The sequence below is a fragment of the Apaloderma vittatum genome, unplaced genomic scaffold, assembly GCF_000703405.1.
Source record: "Apaloderma vittatum isolate BGI_N311 unplaced genomic scaffold, ASM70340v1 scaffold18797, whole genome shotgun sequence".
In the NCBI taxonomy this organism is placed as follows: Eukaryota; Metazoa; Chordata; class Aves; order Trogoniformes; family Trogonidae; genus Apaloderma; species Apaloderma vittatum.
The window spans coordinates 1-18,998 of record NW_009724759.1 but is presented as its reverse complement, the minus strand read 5'-3'; the positions used below and the strand labels follow the sequence as shown (position 1 = coordinate 18,998).

Below are 18,998 nucleotides of genomic sequence, written 5' to 3'. Positions count from 1 at the left end.
CCCTGCCCACAACTGCGGGGTTCTACGTGTGGAGTCCCACCTGGAACCCATACCTTGTGTAAAGGGGGCGCTGTGCGCCGAGACGTGTTGCCTTGCCGGCTATTGTGCTCCGTCTTTTTAATAGGCAAGGCTTTTGACCCGAGACTGAGACACGTTTTTTGGTGGGGTTTTTTCAAGTCTGCAATTTAGTGAGCTTACTGTAACTTGAAGGCTTGGATGATCGTCCATCACATTTTAGAGCTGGAGTTTTGGGTAGGCGGCCCCCAAGACAGTGAGGAAGAGAGTAAGAGTTCTTCCATTGGCAAGATGTCAGAACATCTGCTAGGATGACCTGTCACGGGTTCCAGATACAGCTTTTGGCAGCTGAGGTGTCACGTCGCTTGTTGTGCATGTTAGTTGCTACTGTGTTAACAGTTTGTTTTGTTTGCTGACAGAGACCATGGCGGCCCAGAGGGAATGGACCCCGATGGTGTCATTGAGGTGAGCACAGTGTGAACTGACTTGAGAACTTACTTGCTGATGGAGATAAGTGTTGGATTTCATATCTTTTTTCTTTCTTTCTTACAGAGCAACTGGAATGAGATTGTTGACAATTTCGATGATATGAATTTAAAAGAATCCCTTCTAAGGGGCATTTATGCTTATGGTTTCGAGAAGCCTTCAGCTATTCAGCAGAGAGCTATTATTCCATGCATCAAAGGTATGCAGGTGACTTACTTGTTGATGCTAACATCAGATAAAGTCTTGTAAAAATGTATACACTGTTCTATTAGTGTGTGACAATACCAATTTTTAATCCTTACTGGGCAAGTGATATGATGGTACACCATCTTTCGGGACTGACCTGAAATGGAGAGAACTCTTAATACTGATCACTTACTTCAAAGGGAATAAAATAAAACTAAAAGCATGAATGATCTCTACGGAAGCTGTAAATGTATATCCTACTTTTTCTAGGGTATGATGTGATTGCTCAAGCGCAGTCAGGTACTGGCAAGACAGCCACATTTGCTATTTCCATCCTGCAGCAGTTGGAGATTGATCTCAAGGAGACCCAAGCACTAGTATTGGCCCCTACCAGAGAACTGGCTCAACAGGTATTGATAGTGTAGTTGTAAAAAAAGCAAAAAAAAAAAAGCTGCTGTGTGTTGCATAGGTTTCAAGTTTCACAACTGAGATAATAGACTTCTTAAGGGGCTGTAACTAATCCATTCAGAACTCCTTTGTGTGAAGTAATGGGGGATATAAACTGGCTTCTGCCCCACAAGTCCTCCACCTGTTTGAAAAGTCCAGTTGCTGCATGTAGAAGGCACGCTGGGGCAGGGATGCAGGAGCCAGCTGCTGTGCTCTCTAAAAGTTCTAAGGGAGCATCTTAAGCAGGAAAACAGAATGCAAGATAACATCATTAGTTTTCTGAGTGGAAACAAAACATAACTTCTTGGAAGCTGTTTGAAGTTCTGTGCAGTTGTGCAACATGAAAGGTGCAGTGCACATGTGATCACCTTAATGTATTTTTATGGTGTTTTTCTCACTGCATGTCTACTTTCAAGGCTCGGTATTCTGTTTTATGAGGTGTAAGTGTTAAACTTAGAGGTTAAGATAAATGCATGTAGATAATGTAAGGTGTTGAAATGTTAAAGAGAACTCAAAGTAGAAAATAGATATACAACTTCCTTTTGACTAGAGGGTACTGACATGTCAGCGCTATAAGGAAGATTTTTGAAGGTAAAGCTAATTATTAGACATGAAATAAAGTCAGTGGACGAAGAACTTGGATGAGAAGGTTTAGCCTTTGTTCTGCTTTGAAGACATTGCTGAGACTTGTGCAGGCATTAAGCGTTGAAAACTTGAGTTCACTTCTGGAGGCCCTGCTTTTATTTAACTTAATAGCAGATGCACAGTAGTCACTTCAGCTGTTCAGCTGAAGTACCTCACTGACTTAAGCTTCCTGGTGAACAATAACAAGCAGTTGAGCAAAGTTGGTAGCAACTGTGTTCCGAAACGCAAGCTGCATGGTCCTTAATTGTTGTTCTCTTAGCTTCCAAAGTCTGGAAGCACCAGTGACAACTTGGCTGAATCGTTAATGTACCAGGAATTACTACTAATTGAAGGGCTGTATTTTAGATTCAAAAGGTAATTCTGGCCCTTGGAGACTACATGGGAGCAACATGCCATGCTTGCATCGGTGGTACAAACGTTCGCAATGAAATGCAAAAACTGCAGGCTGAGGCTCCGCACATTGTGGTTGGAACTCCAGGACGTGTGTTTGATATGTTAAACAGACGCTACCTTTGTAAGTATAAGTTTGATTTTGCTCTTGATAAATTTCCGGCGCAAAGCTCATAGCCAGTATGAGCTTCAAGTGACATATTTGTCATTCTGTAGTCGTACTGGAAAGCTTAGCCCTGAAGAAGGGTAACAATAGAAGTCTTGAGTGTATTTCTGAAACTTCACGAGATAAAACTTTTTTTTTTCTGTAGCACCTAAATGGATCAAAATGTTTGTTCTGGATGAAGCTGATGAAATGTTGAGCCGTGGGTTTAAGGATCAAATTTACGAGATCTTTCAAAAATTGAGCACAAACATCCAGGTAAAAACCCCTTTTATATTGTTAAATTGGTGGGTGCAAATTTGATAACTGTGTAGCCGAGAACTGAATTGTCTAAATGAAAATAGGTGTCTTTGGTATGTGCCTAACGCCCAGTAATGCATTCTAGGTTGTGTTGCTGTCAGCTACGATGCCAATGGATGTGTTGGAAGTGACCAAAAAGTTCATGAGAGATCCCATACGTATTTTGGTGAAGAAGGAAGAACTGACTCTGGAGGGTATCAAGCAATTCTACATTAATGTTGAGAGAGAGGTTGGTATCAGTTGTGGTTCCCTCTGGCAGGAAGAGTTAAACTTTTGTATCTTTTTACCTTCTTGTTAAAGCACTGTGCTAAAATTACAGAAACCAAGGCTGAGCTTTGGTTTCTGTAATAATGCTAGTAGAGTAAACGCAAGAAGAAGAACATCTATGCACTGGGTCGGAAATGACTAGGGTGGACCTCTTTCTTAATGTCCAGTGTCCTGTGTCTTAAGATTTGGTGCAACAGTTGATGCAGAAACTTCAGCAGTCTCATTAAATATAACTACATGCTCTAGAGTATGCTTAAGTGGGCGTAGTTTCCAAGTTTAAGTTCTTTCTGGGCTGGCTATGTGCTGAACTGTCAGTGTGTAATGCATTCCGTGATGGTCTTTGTTCTGTTCAGGAGTGGAAGCTGGATACTCTCTGCGATCTGTATGAGACCCTGACCATTACACAGGCTGTTATTTTCCTGAACACAAGGAGAAAAGTAGACTGGCTTACAGAGAAAATGCACGCCAGAGACTTCACAGTCTCAGCTCTGGTAAGAATTGATACTTTAACATAACTACTGAAATGCCATGAAAAGCAAATGATAATGAGCTGTATTTGAGGAAAAAGCAGGAAAGTTATAATATAGCTGTGCAGTGCTGTATTATCGTTCCCCCTGCTTAAAGAAAAGTGCTTCCCTCTATCCCTACCTGCTTTGTTCCCACGGCAGGTAGGGACGCTGGGTTTCATACATCCTTGGTTTTAGGTTATTCTCGTCTGGAGTATGGGAACTGTAATAACTACAGTGTTTGGTTTTTGACTCAACAGCATGGTGACATGGACCAGAAGGAACGGGATGTTATCATGAGGGAGTTTAGATCAGGATCAAGCCGTGTCCTGATCACCACTGACTTGCTGGTAAGCATTATCTTAATACTGAACGCATTTCTTTAGTCTGGTTTAAATCCAGTGCCAAAAGCTTCATCAGTTAGTGAAGGTTCTCGTAGCCTGAACTATTTGGAGCTTCTTGGAAGAGTAAAGACTACACTCCACTATGGACTACACAGTTGTAGTTCATCACTAAACATGTGGTCAACAAAGGTGTGAGAGAAATAGCTTAACCTAAGGCCTGTGACTTGTATTCAAGACTCAGTGTTGCTTTTGCTTTTCAGGCTCGTGGCATTGATGTGCAGCAAGTGTCACTGGTTATAAACTATGACCTGCCGACCAATCGTGAAAACTACATTCACAGGTGTGTTGACATTCCTCTTGGAGGTGTGCTCCCCTGAGTGTCACGTCCTCTAGATCACAGAACCTCACCTGGAGTTGCCTTTAGTCTTTGCCAATAACAGGCATTGCACATCCATTCATACAGTAACTGCTGAAAAGCCAGCAGGAAGTAAAACTATAGTCATATGTTTGCTTTAAGAAAAGCCCTGACTTGCACAGTTACGGTTTTGAAATCAGGAAGAAGTGGGACTTCTGCACAATAAAACAAAGCAGTGGGAAAACTTAGGTGTGCAAGTTCAGTGATGGTTGCTTATTTTTTGCTGAGAGCCAGAGAAATGGGCAGTTGCTGGAAAAACTTGGTGTCATGTAGGAGCTGAATATGTTTGCAAAAGCTGTTCCTGGTGTGGCATCTCAATGGCAACATCAGCTTGATCTGTGGGTCCCGGCTAATTAATGTTCACATGCTGCTGCTGCGCAGTGACTAGAGCTCAGTATTGGCAAATGAGTTGTATAGGACTGCCTAAGCTTTCCCAGTGGGAGTGGTTATGTTGTGCTCAATTAAAATTCCTGAGTCAGGTGTGCTGCTCCCTGTTACTGGATATAATTGGATTAATTTAGGAACAGTGATTTTTGAAAAACAGCTCATCTGTGCTGTGTGCTTGGGCTTGTGCGTATGGGAGGTGTTGGTTGAAGTAGAAGCTAGGCAGACTGAGCCAGAACTAGTTAATGGGCGAGTATTGAAACACTGAAAGCAGATGTAGAGTGGTTAATGTGTGCGTAAACATGTTCTCCTCTTGTGCAGGATTGGCCGAGGTGGTCGCTTTGGCAGAAAAGGCGTGGCTATAAATTTTGTCACTGAAGAGGACAAGAGGATCCTGCGAGACATTGAGACTTTCTACAATACTACAGTGGAGGAGATGCCGATGAATGTGGCTGATCTCATTTAATCCCTGGGATGAGGTGGTTTGAATGCAGTGCTCGCTGTTGCTGAATAGGCGATTCACGTGCATCCGTGCTTCTTTCTTTGGGGATATATTGAATCTTGTCTCAATGCTCATAACGGATCAGAAATACAGATTTTTGATAAGCGAAGCGACTTTTTGTCGTGAGCTCTTGTGGGGAAAGCCATTGGCTTTAACCACTTTAGGGTTAGACTGTTGGGGTTGGGTGGAAAGTCATGGGGTCTGTAAATTTTTTCTTTATTAGAAATTTATTTCCTAGTTCAATAGAAGTGGTTGTATTAGATGTTCTTTATCATTTAATAATTTACTTATGGACTAAAAGATATAAGTGCTGTATAAAGTCAGCTAATTATGTTAAACTAGCCTACCTTCCTTTATTGTATGTACTCAAACTTCGGATTGAATTGGAAAGGCCTTTCAAAATCTCTTAAACTTTTATAAGAGCATTAAAATGCATTTTTGTTTCATATGTATTTATTCAATAAAGTATTTAATTAGTGGTAAGTGTGATCTGGACCCTGTTGCTAAGCCCCAGCAAGCAAGCAATCATACTCTTGTCTTAGTTAGGGTTAAACCCAGTAAAATTTGCCATATTGCACATGTCTTAATGAAGTTTGAATGTTCAATAAAATACTTCTATATTCACTTAAATTGTAAATAGTTGCTTCTTGGTTAGAGGAGTGTCTTGCCTATAGCTGAAGGTGACAGCAGCCCTGTCTGACCTGTCTCTGCTGAATTGCAGATGGTGCAAGGGTCAGTGCGTGTGTGCAGGCTTGTCCAGGCTTCATCGCTTGCTGGGTGGTTCTGTGCTGTCGGCAGTTGCAGGGGCTCTGCCGTTGGGAGTAGCACCTCGGTCATGTCAAGGCTGAGCTCCCAAGTGCCAGGGGCTGTCCTGTCTCCCTGTGCTGTGGCTTGTGGGTACTGGGCATGTGCCAGAACCCTGACAGACCTTGTCAGCAGAGTAGGAAGGGGCGCAGCGCTGACTGTTAAAAGCCCCTGCCTGCATTCACACTTGCTACCAGCCCGAGGCCTTTTGGTTTTCTGCACCTAGGGAAAGTGGGGCAGCACTGGAAACGAGCTGCCGGGTAAACACGATTGAAGAGGGCATTCAAAGGACTACCCTTCCCCTAACATTTTTTTCTTCTGTAGCTTGCGTGAGGTAAGTGTTGCAATGCACTTAGTGATCTTTTGCAGCATTTAATACTGAGGGGTCTGATAGAGTGTGGGGTGGATGTGGGACAGGCTCTTGGGAGCTGGGTTCAGCCTGAGGCACTGCGTTCAGTTACTGCCTCATTCTTGCTTTCAAAACCAAGGAACAGGGACTGAAAGGAACAACATCCTGTTTTCAGCCAATTAGTACATACACTCATTTTTGATTCATTTACCTTTCCCTGTATTAAGTCTACATTGAGCAGCAAAGCACCAGCAGCATTACTGGTGCTGCAGGAGCCAGCACTCTCTTTAACCTAGGGTAAAAAAAAAAAGTATTCCAGCATGAGCTTTTCCAACTGCTGAGCAGTCCTTTTATTGCAAAAAAGTACAAAAGACCATGGGTTCCTGCTCTCAGAACTTCAGCCACTCGTGAAACAAAATGCAGGAGTTAAGTGTTCCGTGTGAGCTCCTGCATCACAAGGGCACAGAGACTCACCAGCTGCAAGTATTCATCAGCACCATCTGCCAAGCACTTGTCCACTTCCTGCAAACAGAGAAGAGAACTTCAAACCCTCTCACAGTGGTGCTCAAGACAGTTCTAGGTTACAGCTGAGAACACCAAGGTGAATTCTGCCAACTGTTGACTTAATTAGCAACTTCTCCTGCAGCCGCACAGCACATACCCATCTACCAACCCATGAAGAACGTCCTCCCTGGCCTCCATCTTCTTGAGGCCAAGGCCCCACAGTTCCTGTAGGGAGCAGTCAGTAGCTCTGCTGGGAGCCTCATGCTGCAGGTCATCGAGGATACCTGCCCTTCTTCAGTGGATTTAGCAAAACCCAGAACAACTCTTGCTTGAGTCCCATTAGAACAAGATAATACGGCTAATAATTCACCTACCTGCATTTCAGTTCCTTCTCAGGACACAAATTTAGGTTCTACCAAGAAACATTCAGAACTGAAAATAAAATCGTTGCACATGCTTCTTGGGAGAGCAACTACATAAGCAAAAATTAATCACTAAAGACTGACTTTTTTTTTTTTTTAACTCAAGCTACAGACTTACCGCAAGTTTCTCAACTATGACAGATTTCTGCTTGTCACTGTAATCCTCGCTCTCAACAACAGCATCATGCAGCTGGTTCACCAGCTGAGCGACAGCGTACCCTTCATTTATAAGATTCTGTGTCAGGGAGAGAGGAAAGGGGAAATCATTCAGCAGCTCCGAAGAGTTCTGTCTGAACTGAAAGACTGCACTGAAATTTATTATAAGTGTTAAATTCTAGAGGACAAGTCAGTAGCTTGTATGCAGCCCAGCATCCTGCCTGACAATGACCCAAAGCGGAAGGACTGCAAGAGCGTAGCAGGCACATGGCAGTAATTTTCCTCAAATGTTCTTCCAGCTTCTGACAGTTTACATCTCGGGGATTTTGTAAGCTAGAGACATTTTAAGCATTTAACAACCTCCACTGAACCTTCCAATCTTATTCTAAATTTAGGAAAGCTTAGCATCCACAGCATCATGTGGCAGTTTCACAGCCCTCGCACTTTAAAGTGTCACCTACTTTGATTTATTTTCTTCATCTGGTGGTTGCTAGCCTCAGGCATACGTTTGACCTGCAAGGCCAAAACTTTTTTTAATAAAAAACCCATGGCAACTAAATATAGATTTTTTTTTTTTGTTTGATTGGGTTTTTTTACAACAGTAGTGCCCAGTTACAAAACCAGCAAATACTGAGAACAGGAGTCATGAAGCCATTTAGGCAGAGAGAAGTTTATGACACCAGAAAAAGAGTTGACACAACCTCATTGTTCTGTACAGCCTAATATGCACCCACACTTGACAGAAGCGTGCCTTCAAATTGTGTCGGCTGCATATCGAGCACTAATATTTGAAACAAAAACCCACCGTGAAGTACCTACTGCACTTCCAACTATATTAGATTAGATCATGGTTTGGTGAAAGACTGCACCAGCTCTAAGGGTTTAGAAAATCTGTATTCTCACCTCTTAAGATGAACGCATTTTCAGACATCATGGTAAGGAAATGTGAAAGTGTAAAGCAGTGACGCCTGCACAAATTCTTGCGCAGCAACTTGAAAATCCGCTGCTACTTTATGGGAGAATAAATCCTGACCCAAAACCAGAGGTCCTGCCAAAACTATCTGATGAGGCTCAGCCAAGTGAAAAGCAGGCAGCTGACCAATATTGGGGTTTTTTTAAACAGGCATAGAACATTCCACTGGATTTAAAATCCATTTCAAGACTCTCTGACCCTCCTTTAAACTCATGAGATTAGAAATTTCCCACTCTTCAAAGACAGTCAGAACCTTTGCTATATTAAAGAAAATAAAACAACCTAGCTTACACCCCCAGTATGACCTATTTTCAGTCACTGCAGTTTGAGATATGAACTTAATCACTAGTGTGCTATAATATTAACATGAAATATTTTAAAACTGAAGACTTACTACAGCTTTATTTGGATATTTCTCATCTAATACAGCTTCTGTGTAACAAAGAAGGTGACTGGTCCAGCCACTGAAGACACAGCTCTAAAAGTCTGAGGCAGATCTCTCGCTAGGAATTCCTACTTTTTTGCAGCTCTACATCATCACTTTGACCCAAAAGAAAGCCAGAGTCACATTGGTAGGAAACCTTATTTGCAGCTTTCACAGCTCTTCCTTAGAAGAGAAAGATCAAAATACTAACTTGTAGAAGACATGCTTCCCAAAATGTGCATCACAGCTGACCTGAGGCCAAACGTTCTTCAGCTGCAGCCCAGGGACAAAGGATTCGCAGGGCAGTGACCTAGAAAAACACCCAAGCAAGAGCACTACGAGGACTCTACCTTTGCCAGTGTTTCCAGTTTCTCAAACGAACCGCTCCGGCACACAGACAGCAGTTCATCAGTTGTTTCTTTAGGGACAACCTGTAACAAAAAGTTACGTTCCTTAATCCCAACTCTGTAAACCTAAAATTGAAGTCTGAGCTTACAGTACCAGATACAACTTTCAAGCAAGTATGTAAGACAGCTGAGCTAAATTTTCAGTGTGAGAGCCAGGCTGCAGTATTTGTCAAACATTGGTGATATTAAAATGATAGTGAATCGTCAAAGTCGTCTTCGCAAATCCAACACGCGATCGCTTATTCAGGACACCGAGCACAGGACCTATTCCAACAATGAGAGCAGCCAATGCTTTCTGTACCGTTCTACACCTAAGCAAGCAGCAAATCAGTTTTCTCTCCAGTGACTCACCATGGATACACAAAAAAAACCCCCAATGCAACAAGATCAGACCATGAATCAGAAGAAAAGATGTGGACGGACACAATTTATGTAGCTCTGAGCAGGGAAGCACTGTCCACTTTCTTCCCTCTACTGACTGTCATTTCCATCAGCTGAGTGTCTGGACAGTTTGGTTTCAAAGCTTCTTTATTAATCTTTGCTACTCAGGTCACTCTGGGATCACAAAAGTTATGTACTATCAAGAACCTGTAGTTTTTATGTAGATGTAAAGTTGCATTCCTTTGGATTAAGCAGGCATTTCAATAATGGAATTTCATGCTTCTCTTTCCTATCGTTTCAGTCAACCTCTCCCAGGTGTCTCAGAAATTGTAAGTGAAATCCAGCTCTTTTCTTCAGCTAGACACACAACACCCAACTAGGAGTTCACTGAGAAAATTGTTTAGAACTGTTCTGTAAGACGTGCATGGTAGCAATTGCCTCTGCTTCCATCCATGTGAAAACCTCACAGCCCTTACAACTCGCTATGACGGTAGCACCTTCAAAGGAAGTGGGTCTCTCATTAAAGTCCACTCTTATTTCAGCTCCTCAATTCCTGATCTCCCATTTCTTGCTTCAGGGGTGTTTTGTTGCTATAGGAACACCTTCACACAAGTTTTATGAGAGGCACTTCCTCTCAGGTTTCTCCTGTCCCCGTCACTATTACCCATGTTTTTCTAGAAGAAATTGCTGCTGTTTTGCTAAAAAGCAAACACTACACAGAGCCTTGAAGAGACACCGCCACTGTGAATATTACACTGAAAATGAAATGCTACTGAAAAGTCGTTCCCTTGTGGCATTTACAAACCATATTTTGCAATGATCTATACTTGCATACACACACATACATATAAACACACACACACCAAAGAGATGTTCTAACCTACCTTCAGTACTTCAACTTCAGTTTGAATTTTAAGACTATTTTAGAGTTTTCCTTCACTTACAGAAGTTCCTAGGAACCTGCTACGTAAGAGGTGCACAGAACCAGGCAGACTTACCCCAGCGATTTCAGTGACTGTCTTCTCTGTGATCTCCTTCCCACCCATCAGGCGAGTGGCACTTTGAAGAAAAGTAATTGCTTTTCTTAAGTCCCCTTCTGACACTTTCACAAGGTATGATACCGCCTGGAAAATAACATCAGAAAATGCCAAGTTATATGTTCCCTGTTAATTAAAGCTCAGAACATCTTCCTCAGCACATTGATTTAAAAACACCAAGTAGTGCCTAAAGCAGGCTGTCACAGCACACAGGTTACAAAGTGACCTCTCTACTAACCTAAGGGTGTGCTGGCAGCTTCAGAAGAAAGCACAGTTTAACGCAGGTCTGCTCAGCACCAAACAAAATGCCCTCCAGTTTTGCTTTAATTTTCCCTTGCAGACATAGCCCTGGTTTTAGGAATACTCTTACAACTCATACCACCCATGGAAGGAGAATAATATCTAAGTGAGTTTATAAATTGTATTTAATACAACTGAACAGCCTGGAAGAGGACACTGACTTTACACCTTTCACTGCAATGTCATTATGCACTGGATTAAGCAATAAAATTACGTGACAACCATGAGGTTACCTCATTACTGATTTTCACATGTTCCCTCTCAGCAATGTCCAATAGCCTCTGCTGTTGAATTTTGTCTGACAAAGGCTTGAAGCGGAATTTGGAGCATCGGGATGTCAAAGGTTCAATTATCCTGAAAGAAAGGTAGATTAAGTATTTGGTAAGCCATAGAGGCAGAAAGTCAACATAACCTTGAAACTTCAACACTGTAAAAGTTAAAAGTTGAAACTGAAACACTTGTCTTCACTTTTGTGCTCACATAGCTACATCTCTATTAACTGAAAACTACCAAAACTAGAAATCACCCTCTCACTGGGGAAGAAAAACCCCAAGAGACTATAGAAGAGAAAGTGCAACAAGCCCAATTAAGCAACAAATTGCACACATACCTGCTGATGTAGTTACAAATAAGGCAGAAACGTGTCGTTTTAGATTCTTTTTCCATTGTGCGCCTTAAGGCTGCCTGGGCTGCTGAAGTCATCGAGTCTGCTTCATCCAGGATTACAATTTTAAAGGGAGGACAAACCTTACCACTGAAAAATAAGAAATCTATCCAGGAGACGTAGTGTACAGACCAAGTTAAAAAAACCCACAAAATGCTGCAAATAGCAAGTCATATTTTACTTAAGTATTTACAGCCAATAAATAGAACATACTCAGAGGCTCAATCTTTTTGGCTTATTTTTAGAGAAAGGGCTTATATGTGTAATAAAGGGGGAGACTGAGTCCCTGCAGAAAGATTGGCACTTGAATACTGCAGGAGCCCTCTGAAATACACACTCTTGCTTTAAGTTTCCTCCTTTAACAACTAATGCAGCTCTGTTTTTTTACAGGCTTCCTGATTCCCTGAACTTCAAATAACACGGCAACAGACTAATTTCAGGACACAAGACCATTTCTTGCCACATAGTCCTGGCATGTACTTTCTTCCTGCTACTTTCCACAATCTGGTTTTTACCCTCCACACGTAGAGTTTCACCTGCCAGGGCTTCTCATCACTTAACAACAGAATCTCGTTGGCATCTTACAAACTAGCACCCATCTTGTATGAGATACTGCAGATTAGAGGCTCTAGAGAAGTTACTTCCACCACAATTTACCCAGAGAAGCTTTTCTATGGTATTTGGACGCCGTTTGCAAAGGGAAGGATGCATCACTAAAGCCAGAAGGCTTGATCTTTTGCAGTTTTCCCCTCTCTGCCTCTCTCCAACTCTACCAGCACTAGTTAAAGTTCCTCCCCTGTATGCAAACTCTCAAAATGAAATTACATGCAGAAATCAGAGCTTAGTTAAAGCATGTTGTGTGTTGCAAACTTCTGGGCAGTGCTGACCTATCATTTATCTTAGAATTATAAAGTTAACCTAAACAAAAACAGCCACATGGTTTGTCCTAAGCAAGAAGGGTTTGATCCAGCACTTACTCTGAACGGCTCCCGGACGCAGTTAGCTGAGCAAAAGCCTTCACTTTTTCCCGAATCACTTGTATTCCACGCTCATCAGAAGCATTTAACTCAAGGACTCTTTGCCGGAATAATTCAGGCCTGCAACATTTTTATTAAAAGACATTCGCTGCTAACTCTTGTAATAACACATGATAAAGTACATCAACAACCTTTCTGGCCTTTTTGAATGGCAGGTATTATTTTTGCCAGCGTTACCAAATAACATATTTCGCTTAAAGACAGTTGAGATCACTAAACGTTAGGTATGAATTTCCATCAGCTATTTTTACAATTGCCTCCTAGACTGCAGGAAGCAATGAAGCGTAAAGTTACATCACTTACCCAGGGGACAAAAAAGGTAGGAAGCTGGCTTCCTAAGTTCAGAGCACTATATTACAAGCCTTTCTACTTACATTCTGTGAGCAATGTGGAAGAACAAGTAAAATGCCCAGATAGAGTCACTGGCAGCGCTCTGCCATTGCAATACTGTCAGAAAGAAACCTCTAGAAAGCATAACACGGGCAGTATTTAGCAGTGGTACTACACCTCTAATTAAAAAGTAAATGAATACAGTGGATTTTAAGTTCTGGGAATTCGTATGGACACACAATATGGAGTCATGTTCCTACTGTTAAACTAAAAGTGGTTCTCCTCAAAAACATGAGCAAAAAAAAAATGAAGGCGAGGGTACTGAAGTCAATATAAGCTTTGATCATAACATCAAACCACCTTTTCATCCATTTTTTTGCTTTTAGGTCACTGAAATCACTCTCTAAAACTTCTCAACTGCTGCAAGTGAGTTGATGAATGTACACATGCTGAATTTTAGTCTGATTCCCCATATTACTTCTAGAAATAACTCAGTGGTGCATAACAAAGATTACAATTGAGAAATACTTTGAGATCTCTGTGTAGCTGACAACTCACTGGACGCACCATTAAAATCAGAATTCCTTTACAAAGCTCAGTAAGGCACAGGTAAGCCATTTCCTGTCATGCTTTTTGCTCTACACTTGTGACATGACAAATGAGAAAGAAATCTCACGTTGAAGCTGAATTAGAATGTGAAGATATTCATGAAAAAGACCTAGAAGCTGCCTAAGATCAAGCAGTGATCAGAGGCACTCTGTCACACGGTTCGGAGACATGTGATAGTCGATTACACCAAAGCAACTTGGCTCCAGCTTACCCAAAGAGTTCTTTTGCAGCTGCCAAAATCGTGGAAGTCTTTCCAGTTCCAGGTGGGCCGTAGAACAACAGATTGGGAAGCTGAAACAGGAAGGCAACATTTTAAAGAAGAGCCAACAACAAAAGCCACAGACAGGAAAACCTACTGAAAATCTGAGCACCTGAGAGAACAGAAACTATCTACTCCTCCTGGTAAATGATACCAAGTCTTTCACTCCCAGGTCATTGCACACAGTGCTCTAAAGGAGGACAAGCAGTTGGTGTTTATAACGCAGCATGAACAAGCTGTTAATTAGTGGCATCATCATGTTCTATCAAACCCAATACTTCAATTTATATTTTATTTCGATATATTCCCTCCAGGTCATGTCTGAGAGCACTAAAGCCTACAGAACTTATTTGTTTTGACTGCAGTGACATGCAAATTTACCCAAGGATGCCCTTGAAATGGGTAAACTATCCTTTACTTTCTCAGCTGCCCAGACTGCCTTTCCAAGCCACACGGAGAATCGTGCGCTGCCATTAATCACGCTGCAGCACACGAACACCAGCACTTTATTGCAGCGGGCGCAGTGCAGACACTGCTCAACACTCCTTGCAGGGATGCTTGCAAGGACCCACTGGAATGCACAGCGCTGGCAAATTTCTGTGCCCAACCAAGGATTTTTCAAAAGAGGAGACCAGTGGCATTTCTTAAAGAGACTAGGTTAACTGATCTTTCAAATAATTTAATTAATAACCTCAGGGTGAAAAATAGGAATGCGTTAAAGAAATATGCTGACACAGGACGATCAAAGCAGCACAGCGAAGACTGCACTAATAATTATAGGATGACATTTAGCAGCACAAAACACAAAATCTCACCATTTGAGAAGGTAACTAAATATCTGCTAGATGCACGGAATTCATCAGCCAGAATAAAAGACAAGCTGACTTTGTTTTGTCTGTCAGTCAAAGGAACCGTATAAGCCTGTGTAACACTACAGTCCTAGGACGTGCACTCTCGATACAGGTGGAAAATTATTAATACTAACAGGGGGACACTGAGACTTGGAAAGCTACACATGGTTTAGGTCGTCCTTAGTAAAGGATGAAGAATCCAAAATGGGAAAGGCAATGAAAGGAGTGAAGAGCTGATCATATAAGAAGTGATACTTTTAAAGAATTTGCTCAGTTAGCTCAGCAAAACAAAAGCTGAGATTGAATATGACTGATCTTCGTAAACACACCAGAGCAACACAGGGAAAAAGAACAAAGTTTGTACAAATCAAATTTGTGTAAGTTAGCCATGACTAAATTTTGGCCGAAATAAAAAAGCTTTCCATACCACTATTTCAGGTAATCCCTCTTATAAATTATCAGGCAGCACTTTAAAACCGCTGCCTTTGACAACAGGAGATGTTCCAGTTCTTTATTCTTAGAACAAGAATCCAAGAGTCCTCTCTGATCAAGAGCAAAAAGACAACCCTCGGTCTGACTTATTTCCAGCCCTCAGTAAACATTCTATTTTTAAATAGAGTCAACTAAAAATTATACTAGAGAATTTTATGCTGAATATAGCAAGCAATGCAGACAGAACAGGAACAACAAAAACAAAGACATCTAAAGAGCAGAGAAAAATGCGGGAGTACACAATCCATAACCAGAAAATGGAACAGAGACAAACCAGTTAGGTAACAAGTGTCCCATTTTAATAACTAAGATAAGACAGAGAGAACAGATTAAACTGTGTATGTACTGCAAAAGTACAAACAGAAGAATTCCAATCTTCAATAAATTTATAGTAAATAAATCCATTTCAAGTTTTGCCTGCTTTTTCTGCCAATCATTCACTGCTTGTTTCTCTAGTTACTAAAAAGTAACATCATCTAGTACTAAAAACCATTTTTTTTCAAGTTTGGTTACATACCACAACATTATTATCCCCCTCATCTTTTAGGGAAGCACCAGGGAAAGGAAATGCTGAATGACAGGTGAATATTCACCATGCTGGGTTAGCACACTGCAAGGGTAGACATTTTCATGGAGATTAATAATATCATGCTTCTCTGCTAACGCACACTCTGCTAGTTCTCAAAACAAGCATTGGCAGTTGAAAAGTTTTAACAAGAATCCCTTTCCTAATTCCATTAAATCCATACTTCACTGCTGTTTGTTGCAACCTCACTTTTGCTTGTTTCTCACTGAAGTTATCACCGGTATTTACACTACTTTTTCACCAAGCACAGCCTAATCCTTTATGTAACTGTGGCAGTATTTTTAAACAGACTGCAACCTGATCTGGTTATCAATTTTTCCATGCGTGCCAGGGGTAAGCAGGATACCTGCAGGCATCACCCTGCTTATGGGAAAGTTACCACACACAGCACAAACCCCAACTCCTTTCTAGAAGCTTCAGTACAAGCAAAGATGTAAATTGCAATGGTAGCTCTACACCTAACTCTCTTCTCAGTCATTAAGATATCAAGTCACTAAACTACCGAACACTACGACAGCGCCAGTTTCTTTGCATAAAGTAGCAACACGTTAGCAGCCCTGGGAGGTAGAAATTACTTCTCCAGTTCAAAACTACTTGGACTCTGATCTCCCCAGTCTACAACAAGACAGATGCTTGCTATTACTGATGGAAATACATCAGGGGTTTAAAAACGCTGCTCCATTTAGCAGGTCCTAAACCAAGGCCCACAAATACAGGTCAATCAACAAAGGACTGGCTCTCTGCTTTCAACACTGAAGTTTAAATAAAGCACATTACACAAACCTTCAGCATTGTCACAGCTGCTTCTTTGATGTCACCAGATCTCCAAATTCAATGAGAACTTCTGAAATAAGTACAATCACCTCAGAGTTTAAATTACACTTTTGCCTTTTTGGCAGATTGAGTCCTTTCAAGACCTAACAAAAATGCCCAAGTTTTAAAAGCATCAAATATTTTAAAGCATTTGCTTGATTTTGCTCTCAAATGCCTCGCTGAGTTTGAGTAGCTATGGCAAAAATACAAAGCCTGTAACCATGAGAACAAGTTACAATTTGTCCTTTTGACTCAGGAGGCAAAAAGTCACCACAAGTGTACCAGGCTCATAATCTGAGAAACACTGCTGATCCAGAAGCTTGTAAGGTTTTAAATAGCCGTTGCTCAAAATAGAACTTCACAACCCATCACCTAAGCAATGTTACATGACTGATATGCCCAGACAGTACGAGTGGCAGCACCTCATTTCCCCTTGGCTGTTAATAGTTCCTTACTAATTACCTCAACTGTACAAACACTATAAAATCACAGCACTGCTGTTGAAACCCAGATTTCCACAGGTACAGCCTTACATGACAAGATCACATGACAACAGCATTCTCAGAGCAAATTGAATCTGGAGACACGAACTAAAGAAATTATACAAGTTTTTCCCAGGTCTGTCATACCAGCTTAGTTTTGGTTCCCTATACTCAAACAAATAAGGTACTTCTGCTTTTGCAAGTTCTGATTAAATTGGTATTTTCAGTTAGAAATACACTCATATTAGTCAACACCAGAACTGTAGAGCAAATTGTTTTATGACAAAACTTCCAAATACCAAAGACTACTTGTGCATATTGTGCATTCAAGCACACTACGAGTGAAAGGCTTCTTGCCTAAAACTCCGAAAGGTCCAAATTGTTTCTTTTAGCTCTTGGTAAGCAGACAGCCATACCACAAATGTCATTTTCAGAACATCCTTACCAACCCCTTCAGCTGGCACGAGCAGTCCATGAAAACAGAAACAGCTTCTGGTGCACACGAATGACCCTTCTGGGTGAGCAAAAAGACCCACTATATAGGAAAGAAGGAATTGTCCAGATTTGCAAAAAAGCACAGCCATCTCTTGGCTATCTACTTTATTTCTCCCTTCAGTCCCTCCATGTGCTCATCACCTGGTTTGGAATTAATCATCATTCATGCTGAATATTTACTAAATTTTTATCCAAAAGCAAATGCAAGTGTAAAAAAAGGCAATTAAAAAAATGCTCTTTTTATATTCTTACGTCACAGTTGCCAACATTTCAGTGAAGTCAGTGCTACTGTCATACTTAGCTTTTAAAAGCCAAAAGAGACTTATCTGGAAACTTTAAGCCCCCAAAATTTGGGGATCACTGTCTAAGTTGGAGACCTGTCACTTAAATGTCCCACACTAGCAAACAGTATATTTGTTTTAATGTTTAACAGTTTACTGGAAGAACTGATAGATCACTAGAACATGTTTAGGAATGACTGGCAATCCAGACTGTTCTATGAAAGAAAAATTTCCCCTCTCCTCTTGAAGATGAGTGACAAAAGTACTAGCTGAATAGTAGCACAGAGACAACAACAGCCTTTCCAGATTTGAAACTATTAACAAGTCATTTCCCAGCTGAGCTTCTCCAGAGAAATTCCAAACTGTGTCACAGAGCTGACAGTTTTACAATGATTACAGAGCTGGAAACATCACAAATTTTACACATTATATCACAACATACAACAAGGAAACCACTTGTTTGTAAAGTACCCCTGTAAAAAATATCATGGCTGAGTTAGAAAATAGTTTTCATTACCACTGGCTACAGTTTAATCCTAAACATACTGATTGGGTTGATGTTACCATTACACTCACATCAGCACCTTCCAAGGACTTTTTCAGGACAGCAACAACTTCATCCTGGAAGGCGACTTCATCCACATTTTTGGGGCGACTAAATAAAAAGACATTAAATGCAATGCATTAGCTAACAGTTTCAAAAGAAAACTGAAATGGAGAAAAATAACACTTCTCTTTCTCATTACTCCAGCTACTATAGAATTACACCAAATTTTGTAGCTGAGGTCAAAATCATAACAGGAGACCTGCCTAATGCCTCTGGTCTGTATTACTGAAGTGATCTAATGCCTCAGGAAGCTGTTTGTCTGTTTCTATTGTAAACACCTGCCTGAGCTGTTTTTCTGTATGCTTGACAGAATCACAGAATGTCAGGGGTTGGAAGAGACCTCAAAAGATCATCTCGTCCAGCCCCCCTGCCAGAGCAGGATCAGCTACAGTAGGTCGCACAGGAACGCGTCCATGCCCCCAGGGGAGCCTCCACAACCTCCCTGGGCAGCCTGTGCCGGGGCTCTGTCACCCTCACAGTGAAGAAGTTTTTTTCTAATGCTTCTGTGGAAGCTCCTACGCTCCAGCTTGCACTCGTGGCCCCTTGTCCTACCAACACGGGCAAGGGAGGCATTTTCTGCCCAGTGACAGCCAGAAGGGGCTCTGTAAGAGCGCTGGTCTTCCCCCATAACAGAGAGATGAGCCTGTTCTCGCAGGCGGTGACACCCACAGCTGCAGCCCCCTTT

General features: G+C 41.5%; 2 protein-coding genes across 2 annotated transcripts; one reads left to right on the top strand and one right to left on the bottom strand.

Annotated features, from left to right (window-relative positions):
- The first annotated feature begins 434 nt into the window (after positions 1 to 434).
- On the top strand, positions 435 to 5,680 carry EIF4A2 (eukaryotic translation initiation factor 4A2). The gene is made up of 10 exons (XM_009872651.1): positions 435 to 480; positions 568 to 700; positions 958 to 1,097; positions 2,125 to 2,293; positions 2,481 to 2,590; positions 2,718 to 2,861; positions 3,253 to 3,390; positions 3,666 to 3,755; positions 4,010 to 4,089; positions 4,870 to 5,680. Exons 1-10 carry the CDS (start codon positions 457 to 459, stop codon positions 5,012 to 5,014), a joined length of 1,173 nt encoding a protein of 390 aa, XP_009870953.1. The 5' UTR covers positions 435 to 456; the 3' UTR covers positions 5,015 to 5,680.
- Positions 5,681 to 6,538: 858 nt separating this feature from the next.
- RFC4 (replication factor C (activator 1) 4, 37kDa) lies at positions 6,539 to 18,377 on the bottom strand. The gene is made up of 9 exons (XM_009872650.1): positions 18,283 to 18,377; positions 13,659 to 13,738; positions 12,449 to 12,568; positions 11,418 to 11,561; positions 11,041 to 11,161; positions 10,469 to 10,594; positions 9,033 to 9,113; positions 7,248 to 7,364; positions 6,539 to 6,725 (listed from the first exon to the last, which is right to left on the bottom strand). Exons 4-9 carry the CDS (start codon positions 11,507 to 11,509, stop codon positions 6,630 to 6,632), a joined length of 633 nt encoding a protein of 210 aa, XP_009870952.1. The 5' UTR covers positions 11,510 to 11,561; positions 12,449 to 12,568; positions 13,659 to 13,738; positions 18,283 to 18,377; the 3' UTR covers positions 6,539 to 6,629.
- Between the last annotated feature and the right edge of the window lie 621 nt (positions 18,378 to 18,998).

Excerpts from the sequence above, each read along its gene's own strand:
- EIF4A2 (XM_009872651.1), top strand. The coding sequence starts at position 457 with ATGGACCCCGATGGTGTCATTGAG. Across the intron at positions 2,591-2,717 it reads AATTGAGCACAAACATCCAG|GTTGTGTTGCTGTCAGCTAC; the intron begins GTAAAAACCCCT and ends AATGCATTCTAG. Across the intron at positions 2,862-3,252 it reads ACATTAATGTTGAGAGAGAG|GAGTGGAAGCTGGATACTCT; the intron begins GTTGGTATCAGT and ends TGTTCTGTTCAG.
- RFC4 (XM_009872650.1), bottom strand. The coding sequence starts at position 11,509 with ATGACTTCAGCAGCCCAGGCAGCCTTAAGGCGCACAATGGAAAAAGAA. Across the intron at positions 11,162-11,417 it reads ATTTGTAACTACATCAGCAG|GATAATTGAACCTTTGACAT; the intron begins GTATGTGTGCAA and ends CCTTTCTTTCAG. Across the intron at positions 7,365-9,032 it reads AACTGGAAACACTGGCAAAG|AATCTTATAAATGAAGGGTA; the intron begins GTAGAGTCCTCG and ends TCCCTGACACAG.